General features: G+C 39.8%; 1 protein-coding gene across 2 annotated transcripts in view; it reads left to right on the forward strand.

The window, feature by feature from the left end:
• The first annotated feature begins 20 nt into the window (after window positions 1–20).
• The window catches only part of LPGAT1 (lysophosphatidylglycerol acyltransferase 1), a 60,505-nt gene continuing 44,913 nt past the window's right edge, over window positions 21–15,612 (forward strand). The window contains exon 1 of one of the 2 annotated variants that reach the window (XM_015621883.3): window positions 21–355. In XM_015621883.3, coding sequence (XP_015477369.1) covers window positions 118–355 — 238 coding nt within the window. In that variant the 5' untranslated portion in view covers window positions 21–117. Of the gene's footprint in view, window positions 356–1,414; window positions 1,443–15,612 lie in introns of those variants that run through there. The other variant, XM_033513301.1, reaches the window with a different exon arrangement.

The following is a 15,612-nucleotide window of genomic DNA, read 5'->3' on the forward strand; positions in this document are numbered from 1 at the left end:
CCGGGGCCGGGCCGGGCCGGCGGACACCCGCGCCTCAGCCCCTCGGAAAGCGCTACCTGTGCCACCTTGTTCTCCCTCTGCCCGCAGGACGGTCCCGCGCCCTCCGCTGTGAAGAGCATGGCCGTGACTCTAGAGCAGGCCCAGAGGGTGGGCTATACCTGCCTGAAAGCACTCCTCAGGTTCGCTTTTATGGTCGCCAATAACCTGGTTGCTATTCCGTCCTACGTCTTGTATTTAATTGTGCTGCAGCCTCTCCGAATATTGGACAGTAAAAGCTTCTGGTATATCGAAGGAGTGTTATTTAAATGGCTTTTAGCTATGGTGGCTTCCTGGGGCTGGTGGGCAGGATATACAGGTAAGAATGTCTTATTAATTTAAAACGTACTAATATGTTAAAACACTGTTTTCATAAGGGGATGTATAGGGAATATCTGAATGTAGTAGATATGCAGAATGCTCTTCTTTCAGGGCTCTTACACTGGCGTGTTCCTGGGTTGAGATGCTGTATACTGAAACATTTTTTAAATCGTAGCCAGAAACTTTACGTATTTTAAGTGTTTTGCAATCAGTATCCTAGTAAAATGGGGAATGTGACTTCTCCTTAGTATCTCGATCACATTATTTTAGTGTTACATGAAAAAGATATATCTCTTCAAAGGAGAGTTGATTTGTACTGTGCATGTAGCTGGTAGAACTAAACTTTTCTTCTATTAGGTGTGTGCATCTCTAAATCATCTCCCGTTAGCAGTATCAGGAGACAAGGCTGAGAAGTTTGACACAAAGCTCTTGCCAGAAGAGTAGGTCTTCTATTCCTTGCAACATCGACTGTCTTTTCTGCTGTTTCAGAACGGAGAGAAACAGAGGGAGCCTCTTTCATTCAAGTAGTGATACGGAGTATTTCTCAACCGTATGACTCTTCATTTACTGTTAGCAGAGCTAATTACAGTATCTGTAGGGTTTTTCCCTCTGCATGCTTGCTTTGTGGTTATTACTGAACTTGTTTTTGCTCGTTTAGTATTCATAGGCTCATCAAGGTGATGGACTGAACTGAATTATTAAGGAAGGCTCTGGTTTTGTCCTCGAATGCACTGATTTTCATCCTGGCTACTGCACTTCGTGCAAAAACACAGCCATCAGTTCTTTGTGTGTGCTTTGGAAAGGGAAGAAATTAATCTACTGAGTGCAAAGTATGAGCAGCCCTCCTAAAATTCTTTCCTTCTCTTCTGCCCAGGCTGCATCTGCAGGTCTTGTGTAAACAAGAAAAACAAGGAATGGCAGCACACAGCTCTGGAGTCTGGTCAGACTCCTGATTAGTCAGAAAGTCAGTGTTGACCCAGACGGAGTCTTGTTAGGCAACGAGAGCTGACGCCTCTGTGCCAGTGTGGCTTTTGGTACCCTGTCATGTGCCTTTCCGAGATGCAGAGTTTCTATGGATACTCTAGGTGAGCTTCCCGTTCTTCTTAAGGAGATGGTGGCAGCAGCAGCAAGCTAGACTCTGATCTGTCGGGCTAGAACTGTCGCAACGTTGCACTGCTTCAAAACTGCCTTGCCTGGTACAGCTCAAGCTTATCCAGATATGCTGTTTAAAAACCTCTTTATATGTTTGCTCATTAAAAGAAGTCCACATAGTGTTTGCAGTGGCAGGTACACTTGTAAAAGTCTGCTTTATGTCGTGAAGCACAAAGGCCTTCCAGAAGGAAGGATTGATTTTCAAGGTGTCTTGTGTATTATTAATTGGAAATGGGCAAGTTTATGGATATAATAGTGATGTGAAAGTCATACAGCTCATGACCCCGAGGAGTCACTGTGTGTACTGAATGTGCTGGTTAAAATTCATTGTCCTATGACAATTTTTCAAAGCCATTTCCTCAGGGTAGTTTTACTGCTGACTGCAGAACTGTGTGGTTTCTTTTGCCTATTGCTTGGAAGGTGGTCTTAGCATGATCTGCATATCCTAGAGTCCCCCTGAAGCATCTGTTGGTTGGTGTTGCTGATGTATCATGACAATTTGAAATAATTTGTTTTATAGTCTTGAAATGTCGTAGCATATTTATTTGAAGTATGTGCAAACTGCTATGCAGAAGTGTTTTATGGGATGGTGTATGGGTAAGGAGGCCCTTCTTTTTGCTTTTCACTATGAAGCATGGCTTTTGGGGAGGTTTTTGAGCAAATGCTTGTATGAAAGTTTAGTTTAAATACATTTTATTTGACATGAAGGCGTTAATGTGTTTTATACTGAAAGCTATGAATTAGCAGGACCAGCTTATTTCTTCGTCCTTTCTTTAACCTCATCAGTGCTCACTACCACTTGCAGAAAAAACCTGGAAAGTGAATCATTCTGGCTTCAACATATCCAGACAGGGTAATCTGTGTGTCTTTTTTCAGATTAACAGATTTATAAAAATTGTCAGTAGGTCCCCTGTTTTTTGTACAGGATAACCCAATTAACTCAGAATTGAAATACTGCTGATTAGAGTTGGTGTCCAAAACTTGCAGTGGTGCATCTGCAAGAGACATTGCTCTGGAATTCTTCTGTTTTAATTCCAAAAATCTAAGGCAAAGGTAGGCTTCAGTGTGTTCTCTCTTTGCAAAAGTAAATACAAGACAGTAGGTATGTATGGGTTCATTGAAAAGATTAAAGTTTTTTCTTTTGAGTATCAGAGTAGGTGGTGAAGGGTTTTTTGGTTGATTTGTTCGTCTTTAAAAGGGTAACCAGATAAATAAGTTTACTTGTCTTTTAATTGGAGGGACAGGTCTATTTCAGTTGTGTTGCAAGTATGTTTTAGTTCTTTAGTTCATTTATTTTTTCCCTTTCCAAGCTTGGGTCATCTCTTGGGTAAGAAGCGACATAAATCATTTGTAATTAGGGACTTTAAATTCAGCCTGCTAAATAGATTCAGGGCGGACTTTTTTTGTTCCCATAATTTAATGTGTAATGTGTAGGAGAAAGCTCAACACCAAATGAAGAGAATATGGTGAGTGCTAGCTTATCCTTCTGGGCTTTGCTGCTGTTGCATAATTGTTGGTGTATTGAATGTAGAATTGTTGGAAGAGCTGAGGAAGAACTCCTGGACTGTGTCTGCCCTTCTCTTTCTCACCCCTGTCTAAACCTAGAGGTTTTTGTTAGGATCATACAGGATCCATTACAGAAATTACCTGATCTGTATCAGTAGCTTTAATCTATGATTTCTGATAAATGTAGGTGTTTCTGTTTGCAGATGCACTTGATATTATGTAAAGAGATAGCACATGACTGGACAAGCAAAATAAAAAAGGGACTGGAAAGAGAAATTGTAAAGGTCACTGTCTTCTCCCTCATCTTTTTCTTCTTAAGATGCAAGTATGAGAGAGAACTTGTGCATAATTGGTTGACTTTGATTTTTAAAGGGCAGAATATGATCAATATCTCTGTTCTCTTGAGCTTCGTAGGGTTTCTTACAAAAATGAAAATGGAGTATCTTTTTATGAAGAGCATACAGACAGTCTAGTAATGTTATTTTATTTTTATATGATTTCAGAAAGGCCTTCTTATAACTCTTCTAAATCTCCTTTTTTTAAAGTTTTTTTTTTTTTTTTTTATAAATGCATAAATGCATTGTTCTTGTAGGAGCTGTTCAGCCAGGGCACTTGGAATCTGCATATTAGTGTGATTTGAAAGGCACCTTTGAATAATACTTCTAAATATTTTCCTGCATTTGTTGGAAGATACATTCTAAAAAAAGCAAACTCAAGAGTGCTTGATCCTTTGTTTGTAAGTACCTTTTCCCCCTGTACTATAATTTGTCATTTAATAGAAGAGTACACCAGATAGCACTAAATAGTGCAGTAGATGGGAGTGACATGGAGAATATCTCTGGTGGTGAATTTCTGATGACCTTTTGCTCTCCTACAAAACTAGTTTTAAAGCAATCATCTTACAGATTGCATCTTCTTTGGTTAAGTATTGCAGACTAAGTGTAATATCCATGTACCTAATCAAATCACCAAAAATAGGACTGCTAGAGAGAAGCTTGCTTAATTAATTACATACACGTAGGCAAACTGTTTTGTTGCCTCTCCTGCTGTCTGAAGGCAGGAGTCAGCAGGGGCCTGTGATGGTGTTGTTGCAGTATTGAAATGAGGAGTCTCCAGGACAGTAATCAGCTGGCAGTGCAGTCCCGACACGATGCCGATGTTCTGCTCCACTGTGCTCGGCGCAGCTCGGTCCCACCGTGGGGAGGAGCAGTGCTTGTGCCCAGCCTGCGCCTCTGCCTGCGGGTGGGGAAGGGCTGGCGGAGGGCGAGTGTCCTCTGGCTGCAGCAAGCACCAGCTCCAGGAGAGAGGAGCCATGGGCTCTGCAGGCTTCTGTGCACCTGGGGAGAGGGTTTCTTCAGAACTGGGCCTGGAGTGTTTTGTACTCCAGCAGCAAAGAGGACAGCTTGACAAAACCTTGTGTTTCAACCCCTCAGTGACACACACAGTCCTGCAGTAGTATTGGTCAGTGGGTTGTGGGCAGGTGGAAAAGAGTAATACACCTGTTGGCACACACTAAAAACTCCTAGTGCTTGCTGGCATAATGATACACTGCTTAATTAAAAGTGAACTGATCCTATGGTGTTACTGTTCTGTGTCAGCCAGGATGGTGACTAATTTTAGAGTGTCTGTAAGAATGGTCAGGTTTTGTCAAGTAAGGAGAATTTTTCTTTCCTTATTTGTTCAGCCAGTTAAAGAAAAGCTGAGATTGAGATTTTGATTTTTATTGTCCCAGTCTCCTCCCAAGTGATTAAGCTTTTATTGGCTGATTTATACATGTGATTAGGGTGTGACCACTGTACAATTTTTTCAGCAGTCATACTTTTTTTTTTCCTTCTAATGCGAAATCTAGTTTCCATTTTTTAAGTCAACAGTCTAAGTTCCTCTAATCTTCTAAGAATGCAAATATTTTTGTCTTCCAGAGCTGTAAAAGATACAGGTGGAGTTGCTGTGACACCACTTCCTTGGTGCAGACAGCATTTGCTGTCTGCCCTGCTTCTTGTAGCAGGTTGGCCCCCCTTCTCGGGCAGGAAGTGCAGCAGAAGCTGAAGGACGGCAGATGAGATAAAGTAAATTTTTTATTCCATATAAGGCAGGCAGTGTTATTTCAGGAGACCTATCTATGCCTCTAACCCTGCCGTTGGTTCTACTCTCCTCAGTTCCTAGAGGGTGATTTTTCATTGGCAGTGTTTTGCTTTTGGGTCTGGTCACTACTCTGAGGGCTGGGCAGGGAGAGGCATGGGGAAACAGCTACTGTTTTTGAGGTCAGGCAGTGTGTGAAATGGAGAAGGAGAATTGTTCTTGTTAACGTTTTCTTAGAACGTGCAAAAATACGTGATGTGACTCAGTAGATTTGGGTAGCAATGTACCTCGCATAAACTTCTGGTTTATGCTGTGGGCGTGCGTTGGGTTTCTAGGCAATCTCTGACTTAAATGAAACTTTCCCTGGTGTGTAGGTTATGCTGAGATCAAGCAGGAATCTTTGCATTCATTTTACTGCTTGTAAGAGGAAGTTTGTGTTTACCTTTTGAGCTGTTTCAATAAGAAAAGGTCAGAGATGAATGAGCTGGGGACATGGGAGCTGTTTCCACCGTGGCCTCAGAGCAAAGGCCCATTGCAGCTTTGCGTAAGAGGAGGGAAGGTGTGCAGTGAACTTGGTGTCAACTTCTTTGTGCATGTGATGTGTCTGAAAGAGTGCTGTACAAAGACCCTTGTCCTTTTCTAGTGGCATGAGATGCCACGTCACAAAAACCCCCTATCTCCTTTTGGGGACATGGGTTACAGTTACCATGCTGCTTTGTAGTTCAACTAATGCCAGCAAATGTAATCTAATGTGTCAAAAGCAGTAAAGCTTATAATTCATTTTTCTATTGTATCATTTCACTGTAAAGGGTCATTCCAAAAGATTAGATAATAAAATCATCTCTGAGTTGGTTTTTTGTTTTGTTTTGTTTGTTTTTTTTCAGAAAGTTGCTGCCTCCTGGCACAACACTTAGAGTAAAAGTACACACTATTGTTTTTGTTGTTTGTTGCTATTGAAGTACTTTTTTACTTCTGTTTGTTTGGGTTTTTTCTTTTTTCTTTTCTTTCTTTTTTTAGAGCAGGTTAGTCTCTGTTCCTGTTTCACCTACTCTGGATAATACAAGAACTCTACTGGAAGCCTACCAAAGCATATTAAAGATGAAATTACCGATGAATACATATACAGAAAGGTGTGATTCTGTAATTTTAAGTCCAGCAATGGCTGTGGAATGCTTCTAAATTAGTTCATATGCTCACAGCCAAAGCAAAATGAAGTTTTAGGAATTCTGGGTTCTATTCCTCCTTATGGCTGGGTTTGCTATTTTTAGCATGTTTTTATCCCCCTATACTTCACCTGCTCTTTGATTTTAGCATGTCTATTCACATTAGTCTTCTTACTTCTCCCTTCATTACTGAAGGGATATGACTAAGAATACCTGAGAGATGTGTCTCTGTTCTCTTTAATTTTTCCTGTTCTTTTCCTTGATGGTAGGCTTTTAGTAACCTAAACCTTTTAGTAACATGTGAAATAATTACAGGAAAGCTTTTGTCCAGGTCTGATTTGGACAAGCAAAGTCTTAGAGAGTTAAATACTTTGTTCACAAATTCTTTGTAGTGAAATTTTTTTTGCACTTGAATAGTGTCATCATGTATATTGGAATGCATCAGAGGTGATGCCTTTATGTCAAAGATGCAATTTCTCACTCTCATTTAATGTAACTGTTCTAAAGCATGGAAGTCTTAGAGATTTTCAAGAAAGCTGGAGAAAAAAAAAATATTGTTTACTGTGGAGAAGATAACTTATTTTCTCTGAAGTTTTTTTCTGGAAAATTACTTTTTTAGACTGAGACTCAAACAGATTACCAGAATACATCACTTTCCCTTTTTCTGTCGTGTGTGAGGGACAGAAAAGTCTTGCCAAAGGTTAGTTTGACAAGTGCTGAAAAATGGAAGAGTTGTGCAACCTTAATTAGACAGGATAGTTAGTAAATCCTTTATGGCATATAATCTTAGTGGTGTAACTCCCTAGTGTGAACCGAGCCAAAGTACAGCTCCAAGATACGTAATCTGCTCTTGTTTGTTGCAGTGGGATGTAAACTCTGATGCAGAGGATGACATGTCAAATGCGTGATTGCACAGGCACGGAATTGCACTGCCCTTGCAGCCAGCATGGCTCAGACAATAGTCCAGCCACTTATGTGTGCACTTACTGAAATAAATAAGGCTGATATGTTTGCATTCCCAAAAATGTTCCATGACACCAGTGAGGGGTTCTGTGTATGAGGCTCTTTGGTGTTTTTCCTCTCCCCGCTAAATGCATTTTGAGTAGGGAGTACCACAGAAGAAAGCCAGTCCCAGCCTTTCACTCATCCTACCACTGCTTCAGTTTTGCTGGCCAAATATTTAATGGTGTGTGGTGATCTGGAGCACAGCCAGGTCTGGCCCATGCTAAAACTACCCACCCACCTCTATTTTTGCTGGGTGATGTAGAAGACACAGTCCCTAACCCAGTTCATTTTGTGGGTGTGGTGGGAGAAGGTAGGTACAAACAGCAAAGAGGAAGGAAATGCATCTTTTGGTGGCAGCACCAGCTTTAGTGTATTTTTTTAACTACTGCTTGTGGCCTCAATTCAAGGGAGCAATCCTGTGTGTATTAGGGCTTGAGTAGGTGAGTGTCACTGAAGTGTATTTCTTCATCTTTTCTTATTTTAACTGGTTGATGTTGTTTAGACTGGAAAACTGCCTTCTGCCAAATTCTTCTGGAGAAGAAAAGGAAGCTTAGGGTGAGAACAAAGGACTGGGATAAACTGAAAACTAGTTCATAAAGAAATAAGGAGACCAGTGGTTCTGGGGCAAGCTCAGCAATGGGGTTTCTCTAAATTTTTGTATGTGTACAATTTGAATTTGTCAGCTGCAGAGACAGTTGTAGAAAACTTCAAAAGTACTTAAGCTGCATGAATAGCCAACACAGTGCAGAAGTTGTTTGGTGTTGGACAATATAAAATAATAAACATTTAAGTAAAGTAGCAGTTTAGGAAATAGATGAGTATCATGGTGGAAAGCTTAGAGAAAGTTTTGTCCCAATGAACAACTGTACCTTCTGTTATAAAATATCTGAAGAACAGAATGGAGAATAATACTAAAAAAAATATCAGTGGTTCACCTTCACAGTTCAGTAATTTTGTCTCAGTTGTTCTAAAGCTATTGAAGAGTTAAGACCTCTCTAGAAGGGTCATCAGCCTCATTAGTGCAGGCTGAAATCAAACCAGAACCATTTCAGTCTCAGCTGAACTCAAAGTAGAACCAAATTGGACAACTCGGTGATTCTGTTTCCTGGGCAGAAAATATTCTGTGTAAAGGAAAAGGGAATTTTTAGTGTTCCCATTAAAAGGTAGAATAGTTCAAGTCTATGAGATTTAATAAGACAGCATACCTGGAGGTTATGCTTAATTTTTTCTTAAATGCTTCCATTATACCTTTTCATAAATGCTTTACCAGATAATGCCAATGGTGTTACTTCTTTTTATTCATATAACATAACTGTAAAACTTCTTGTTTAAATGTTACAGTTCTAAAGGGTAAGGAATTCTCCCTTTTCAAGGAGTTTAATAGTTCATAGCTTAGAAACTCACCTCAGTTTTGTAATTTAAGTAAAGGAGGAGGGGAAAGATTAATAGCTTTATTACTGCTTCTCACTTATGTGGAACTGAAAGTAGAAATGGTGTTCTAAGGGCAAGGGGTGGAGCTGCTGCTGTTTGTGAGGACATGGGTTCAGGAAAGTTGACTCTTTAGGACAGTGGCATGAATGCTTGTGGATTTGGGCTTTTTTTGGTGGCAAAAGGGAGGGCTTTGTCGGACTTCTTTTAAAATTTAGTTTAATTTGTTTTCTAGCATCCCGTAGTTACAAGCATGATGAGTTTCTGTGAAAGTCCACAGTGTCTGTGTTTGCTTGCTAGGACTGGGGGAGAAAAAATCCCATCAATATTAAGAACATATACTTTTGGTTAATTTAAGCATCAGTTATGTTTGAGTGTGGTGTTTAAGGTGGGCCATCAAACACCATTTTAATGTAATTTTATGACTTGGGTATTTATTACCCATGTAGATAAATGTGACCATGTTTAAGTATAATTTTGTGAGGAGATTAAGCTACTTGTTTAACAGCTATTCTTTCTCTCACCTCTCCCACACTTCTGATTTGCTTCCTTGCAAATCTGTCTGCAATTGACCAGATGGTTCGGGTTTCAGGCGTAATTGCGTTCTCATGAGTTTTGTGAAAATTGACAGCTGAGCGGAGGAGAGAGACCCAAGCTTGTGCCTCAGCTGAGGGTAGTGCAGGCAGACTGTGCCATTGTATGGCTTGTTTGACATCTGCTGCTTGTTCAAACAGTACATCAATGATTCAGGGTTTGCCACAGTGCCAGCATGTCTTGTCCATCCTGTTGGGGAGAAGGAGGTTAGATAGTGGGTTTTTGGGAGATCGGCATTTGTTACTTCTGCTTCTGGAGCAACACATTAACCTGGCAGTGGCAGATGGTGCTGGAAGCAGCATCCTTTCCTGTGGGGTTTAGTGCACCTTGCTTATCATAGTCTTTTGGATCCAAAAGGCATATACAGAAAACTCTTTACTCAATACTAGGAAAAAGGCTAACTGGTAAAAGAACTTAATATATTGAGCTTTTAATATCTTCTGCTTTATATTAAACAGAAGTTCACATAGCCTCCTACAAAGAGGACTAGAAGGACATTAACCTGTCTGAAACTCCATCCTGATTTTGGGATAGTGTTAATTTTCCTCCTAAAACCATATCAACCTGTCAGGAAAGAGCAGTGATGCTCAGATTACTGTAGGCAGGTCAGAGTCAAAGAAGAAATCAGTTGTGAATCTGACCCAGGGACATGCAGAAACATGAAGGTCAAGGTATATATTTGAGTATATTTGGGAAAACCTGGAAGAAAGCAATGGTGTGGATTGTAAGCAGCGTGGGAGTCTGTCAAGAAGGGTTCTTGATAGTGGTTCAGGAAGGAACCACTATTGCGCTCTCTTAAAGGCATCACATTAGAAGTGTGGCCTCTTGAGTTTTGTACCTGAACTTGTCCTATTTTGATATGTATAAATATATATAGATGGCCTGGCAAACCTCCAGCTCTGATAGCTGCCAGTTTGCTTTCCAAATGCATTCTTCTTTCTTAGCCATTTTTATTTCCTGTGGTTATCTCTGGCATGAAATTCAGTTGTTGTTGCTCCTGTCAGCAGCATTACTTGGAAATAAATAGAACCATAGCCTATGTATACATTAATAGAGAATGAAGGACCTCTGAGGTTCAGTTTACATTTGTAAAAATGTTTCCAGATGCAGGCATGGTTAATAAAAATGTCTGCTAAATCTATTGCATGGAGTGGATGACATGAAAATGAACAGATGAATATTTTTTGTATTTGGAACTCTTCCGTTTGTATTATCAAACCTAATACTTTGGTCTTCTAACGTAGTAACTGAGGAAGGGAATGGAACAACAGCGAGGTCTTTGCCCAGGTAATTCTGTTGTCTTGGTTAATGCATCTCGAAACACTTAAGATCATTTGATGCCTATTTTGGGCTTCTGGAGTTTGACAAGATTTCTGCAGGCTTCAGGAGCACTTCTGTTCCTCTTTCAAAGGGAGAAAATACTGAAACATACCTTTTTTTCCTTAATTGCTTACATTCTCTGATTTGCTTTAGCAGCCTACTGAATTTAAAAGCTAAAATGCAGAGCTGAGTTCATGTAACCTCAAATGGTGTTACTGTGCATCACTGTAGGAAGGCAAAGGGTTATTCTGGGTGGCTGCTGTGGGAAGGAACCCTGGCAGGTGGCCTCCTCCCTTCTTTTCCAGTCCTATTACTACCCTTTCCTGATACTTCGCAAGAAGTGTGTAGTAAATCTGGCTGTCTGGTCACTCACTGGGCTTGACCTGAGGCAGTGAAGAAGTATGGAGGATTTGGTTAGATAGGTAGAATTCCATGTTTGAATGGTATTGACCAAATCTCTTACTCTGTGGGAATGCTAGACTTCTGTAGCCTGACAATTTTTTTTTCTTTCTATTCTTTTTTTTTTTTTTTTTTTTTTTTTTTTTTTTTTTTTTTTTTTTTGCCTAGTTTTCTTTCTGTTTGAAGAAAAAGTAATTTGTAAGACTTCTGACAAGAGTTTCAGGAGTGGAGTAAGCCAAGGCATTAGTAGCCACAGATCATAACAAGTTGCATTTAAAGTGCTTGTGGTGCCCATTGCTACCCGCAGACTTGGAGTATTCACATTAATCATTTAATTGTAAAGCAGAAGTTTGAGAGTCATCATATCTTCTTTCATTTGTGGCACCCTTCTGTATTTGAAATGGAGAAGCCCATTTCCACAGTCTTTTTCACAGCTCTGTTGTTCAACCCCTTTATGGGTGCTCTCCAGAGAAACTGCTCTGCACTGAAGTAGTTTTTAATTGGAGTACCCTGAAGGCTGCTCTTTTTCTTTTTCTGTTCCCCAACATTCTGTCATTTGTCATGTGCTGTCATTTTCACTGTTTATTCCAAATGTGTAGAAACTCCTTTTTATTTGAGCTGGGGAGTTCTTTTTTAATGTGAGGAGTGAAAAAAGAGGGAGAAAGAGAAGCCTCAATTACTGTCATTGCAGCAACATATTTCACAATTGGAACTTGTGTATTTCATTGAAAGGTGTATTCAATACTGGTCTGTGCACCGAGGATGAAGGATAGGAACTGGAACCATCCACTCATAATGTCTGAATAAATTTGTTTCTAGAGAGTGACCATTTTATGTTAGTAGAAAGTACTCCTGAAGTTCCAAGTCCCAGTAGTTCCAAGTAGTGTCTCTTGGCCACAAATCCTGCTGCAGTTGTCAGCAGGTGTAAGAGGATTGTTTGTTTCATAATAGTAACTGATGCCAGAGAGCTAAAATTTCTGTAAAATTAGGAACAGTAAACTTTCTGCTGCTGCTTTGAGATATATTAGCTAGAACAATATAATGAGAAAGGCTGTTTTTTCCCGCTATTTACTTAATTTGTGATAGCCTGACTATGCTATTAAAGGTATTATTTCTGATGTTACAATGGGCTTCTGCTTACTCTCAACCTGATACCTGGCCACACACTTAATTCTTAAAAGTTGCTGAACTGGTATAGGATAACCTGGGGCAAATGTAATAAGAGGTTTTGTTCTCTTGAATCATTTGTTGTGTCATACTAACAAAAGTAATACTTAAGTTCCCAGCTAGAATTGGTGTCATACGCATCGCAGCATGCTTTTCAAACTTAATGTGGCCTCTTGTTTTAATAGTGGAATTTGCATAAACAGAAACATAAAACCAAATCTAGGAATTTGCTATTATATTTATTTGCATCTTTAGCTTTTAATTGGTTTACGATTAAATTATTTCATTAAATTTGTGGTAACTGAACATCATTTCCCCCAGCCTTTATAAAATTTGTCATTTGGAAAATACTAACCTGGTATCTAACAAGTCCAAGGGACAATGTTTTCACAGTTCTTGTTCATGTTACAGCTTCCTTGTTGTAAAGACTGTTATTTTTAACATGGATGAGATGTTGTTTAAAGTCCTTGGAACATAACGGTGGAAACATGTAAAGCTTAGCTTAAAAGGTTTGTCTTTCTTTCTTGCATCTGTATCCAGTTATTTTTCATTCTTTGCAAGCCTTTCATTTTTAAGCGTCCTCCTCCACGCTGCAGCTTGAGAATGTCCAGTGCCTGGGTGTGTTCTGTGGTATATGGCCACGCTGTCCTGCTGCAACTGGGGGAAGGCACAGAGGTGTGTGGGTGGAGAAGACAGTAATGCTGCAGCTGTTGATTAGTAGCCAGTTTTATGGCTTGAGGATATTGATTTCCAGATTATGCTACATCTGCGTTCTCAGTGTTCTTGTGATCATTCAGGCACTCAGTAGCTGTTTTTACTGTCCAGGCTTGACTACGTTGAAGAGATTTAAATGGTCAATGTCCTTCAAGTGGAGACAAGCTCCTCAGTGCTGAGGTCACTGTAAGGAGACAATAAATAAATACACCAAAGGGCCTTTTGCCTTTCCCATGTAGGCTATTTAACCAAGGTAATCTAAAAGTAAATTGTTTTCCAAATACATCTGGCACTACTTTGTGTTATGATTATTTGTACTGGACTATGAGCTGGGCTGAAAGACATCAGCTGTATAACAAGACATTGTCATGTCTGGTGGTAACTTTGGCAAGAACTGAAGAATATGAAGAGGTAACTGCAAGGTCTCAACTTGGTTTAGGTAAACAGAAGGTAATGGTCAGAGCTGGGATATATGGGTGGTTTGAATAGTTAGAATCTTGATTTACAGTAATAGTATTGTTTTCTTGACTTGAACCTTCAGCCTGTGATTAAAGTCATGCAGTTTGCTTCCCTTAGAAGGAAAAGCAGATTAAGATCTGTTTTTGTTTGTTTGTATTTAATCAATATGACTTATTTAAAGAATATATGAAATACCATGTTTTTGTGAGCCTGGTTGATTTGAATGCTGAGAAAATGCTTTCCTTGCTTAGTAGTGTAATTAGGTTTTTTTTTAATGTAGCTTTAAAAAAGTAAATAAAAAAACTTCGAAAAGCATGGTCTTAGTTCTTAACTGGTGTCACTCTGGCAGCTTTTCTTGATGTGTACCCTCTTGCTCAAACCCTTGGCCACACCTGGTCCCGGTGGTGCAGTTCAGAGCTAAGCAGTTGAATGCTTGGGGGCTGAGCAGGCCTTTTCACCATACTATGCATTAGGGTTTGTATGTAGGGAGGCATGAATGCCTCACTTGGAGTTTCAGGCAAAGAAAAGGCTTTTTCTTGTATTAAGAAAAAGCAATGTTTGCTCACTTCCAATCTGACTAGTTCTCCAGTTCCCATGTTTCATAAACCTCAAGGCACTTCGGAGATTTTCATGATACCAGAAAACTCTTGATGTGTTACCTCTCTAACTATTATGTAAGTGCACTAGAATAGCTATGTTTTGTCAGTTTCCTATGAGATCCTGCTTTCTCTCTTCTTGCAACCCAGTGAGAGTTTTCTGCATTCTGCATGCCTTTTACCACAGAGAACCTCTTGTGTAGTGCTCTGAAAAGTTCGTGGTCCCAAATCATAAAGTAAGTTAAAACTTTCAGTGAAAAATATGAATGAGACTTACAGTATCTTTGCATTGCTGGTCACCCTCTCCAGTCCCTCATGCAATACATAATAACTAAATTTGGCTGAGTTCTTCTGCTGTCTCCAGAAAGACTTGGTATAGCATGGCCTTGGGATATTTGTTGGAAAATTGCTGCATATGTCATGTCATTTCTGCAGCTGTATTTTTTGGGAAAAGCATCTGGAAAGCTTCAAGATGCCCTGGTTTTCTTGTTATTACATTGGAACGTTGCGATCTGCAAATCTTGAAAGGAGAGGAAATAGCCATCTCTTCTTGGGCAGGTTCATTGCTATCTGCCACCAGGTACTTGCTCTTTAAAGCCCTGCTTTCAGCTGGGCTGACTGGAGGATCTAGATGAAGTGAGAGCAGAATTTTCTGTATGGCTGGAACTGTGGCTTTAGAAATACCTCAAGTCTATTTTTTTTTTCCCCCTACTTAGAGTATAAACCAACAATTTTGTGGAACTTGATAGTGGTAGAGTTTGTTCCCTCTTAAGAAACAATGAAAATTTCATGCAGTCTTTATCAGGATTTGATTTTGAGCACCTCAACAGTTACCAGTAAATATACTTGAAATTTCTGTAATAAATCCCTTCAAGTCTTAAGAATTGCTCCCAGAAGCAGCCAGGACTCATATCTGTCCACTTCAAAAGCAGAAAAATCTAGTGTGGATTCCATCCACCTATTTACCAATGATAATAGATTATTCTTATCCTTATTTCTTTATAGCCATCAGACTCTGCTCATGTTTTATTTTCTTCTTGAAACAGCATTACAGATTTTTCTCAATTATTTATTTAAAGCCTTGCTTTTGGCATGCAAGTGCATTTTTTTTCAGTGATTCTTTGTCCAGTTTCCCCATTATTTATGTTTTTCTGGATTGCACAGTGCAGACGCTGTTTCTGTGATATAAGAAGAAAATTTGATCCCTAACAGAGTCGTGCAGTATGCACCTCTGCAGAAGCAGCTGAACAGTTGAATGGGAGCTGTGGGAGTGCTGTGTTCCTGTACTGTGACTTGGGGATTATTAGTTTTGGCCAGCTTGTTCTAGGCTGACCAGTTGACATCAGCGTTATGAGTGAACAGCTGAGGCTGCAAAGGAGGTTTCAGCCTTCCCCCTACTTTGAGAGTTCTACAGGCCCACAATTTCACAAGTCATTTGTTCTGCATACACCATTATCCTAATGGGATTTTTCACACATTTGGCTTGGATGTACTGTTTGTGGATATTGATGACACAATCTGAAATGTGTCCCTTTACTCTAGGGCCAAAAGCCTTGGCTCTCTTTTCTGGGCATTGTCTCCCCTGGAATCTGACTGGGTTTTGTCTGACTGCTTTAGTCCTGTATCTATTAGCTTTTTAAGGCTGTGTGGTGTGTTGGCTGTACTTTTTGAGT

The sequence above is a fragment of the Parus major genome, chromosome 3, assembly GCF_001522545.3.
Source record: "Parus major isolate Abel chromosome 3, Parus_major1.1, whole genome shotgun sequence".
Taxonomy (NCBI): domain Eukaryota; kingdom Metazoa; phylum Chordata; class Aves; order Passeriformes; family Paridae; genus Parus; species Parus major.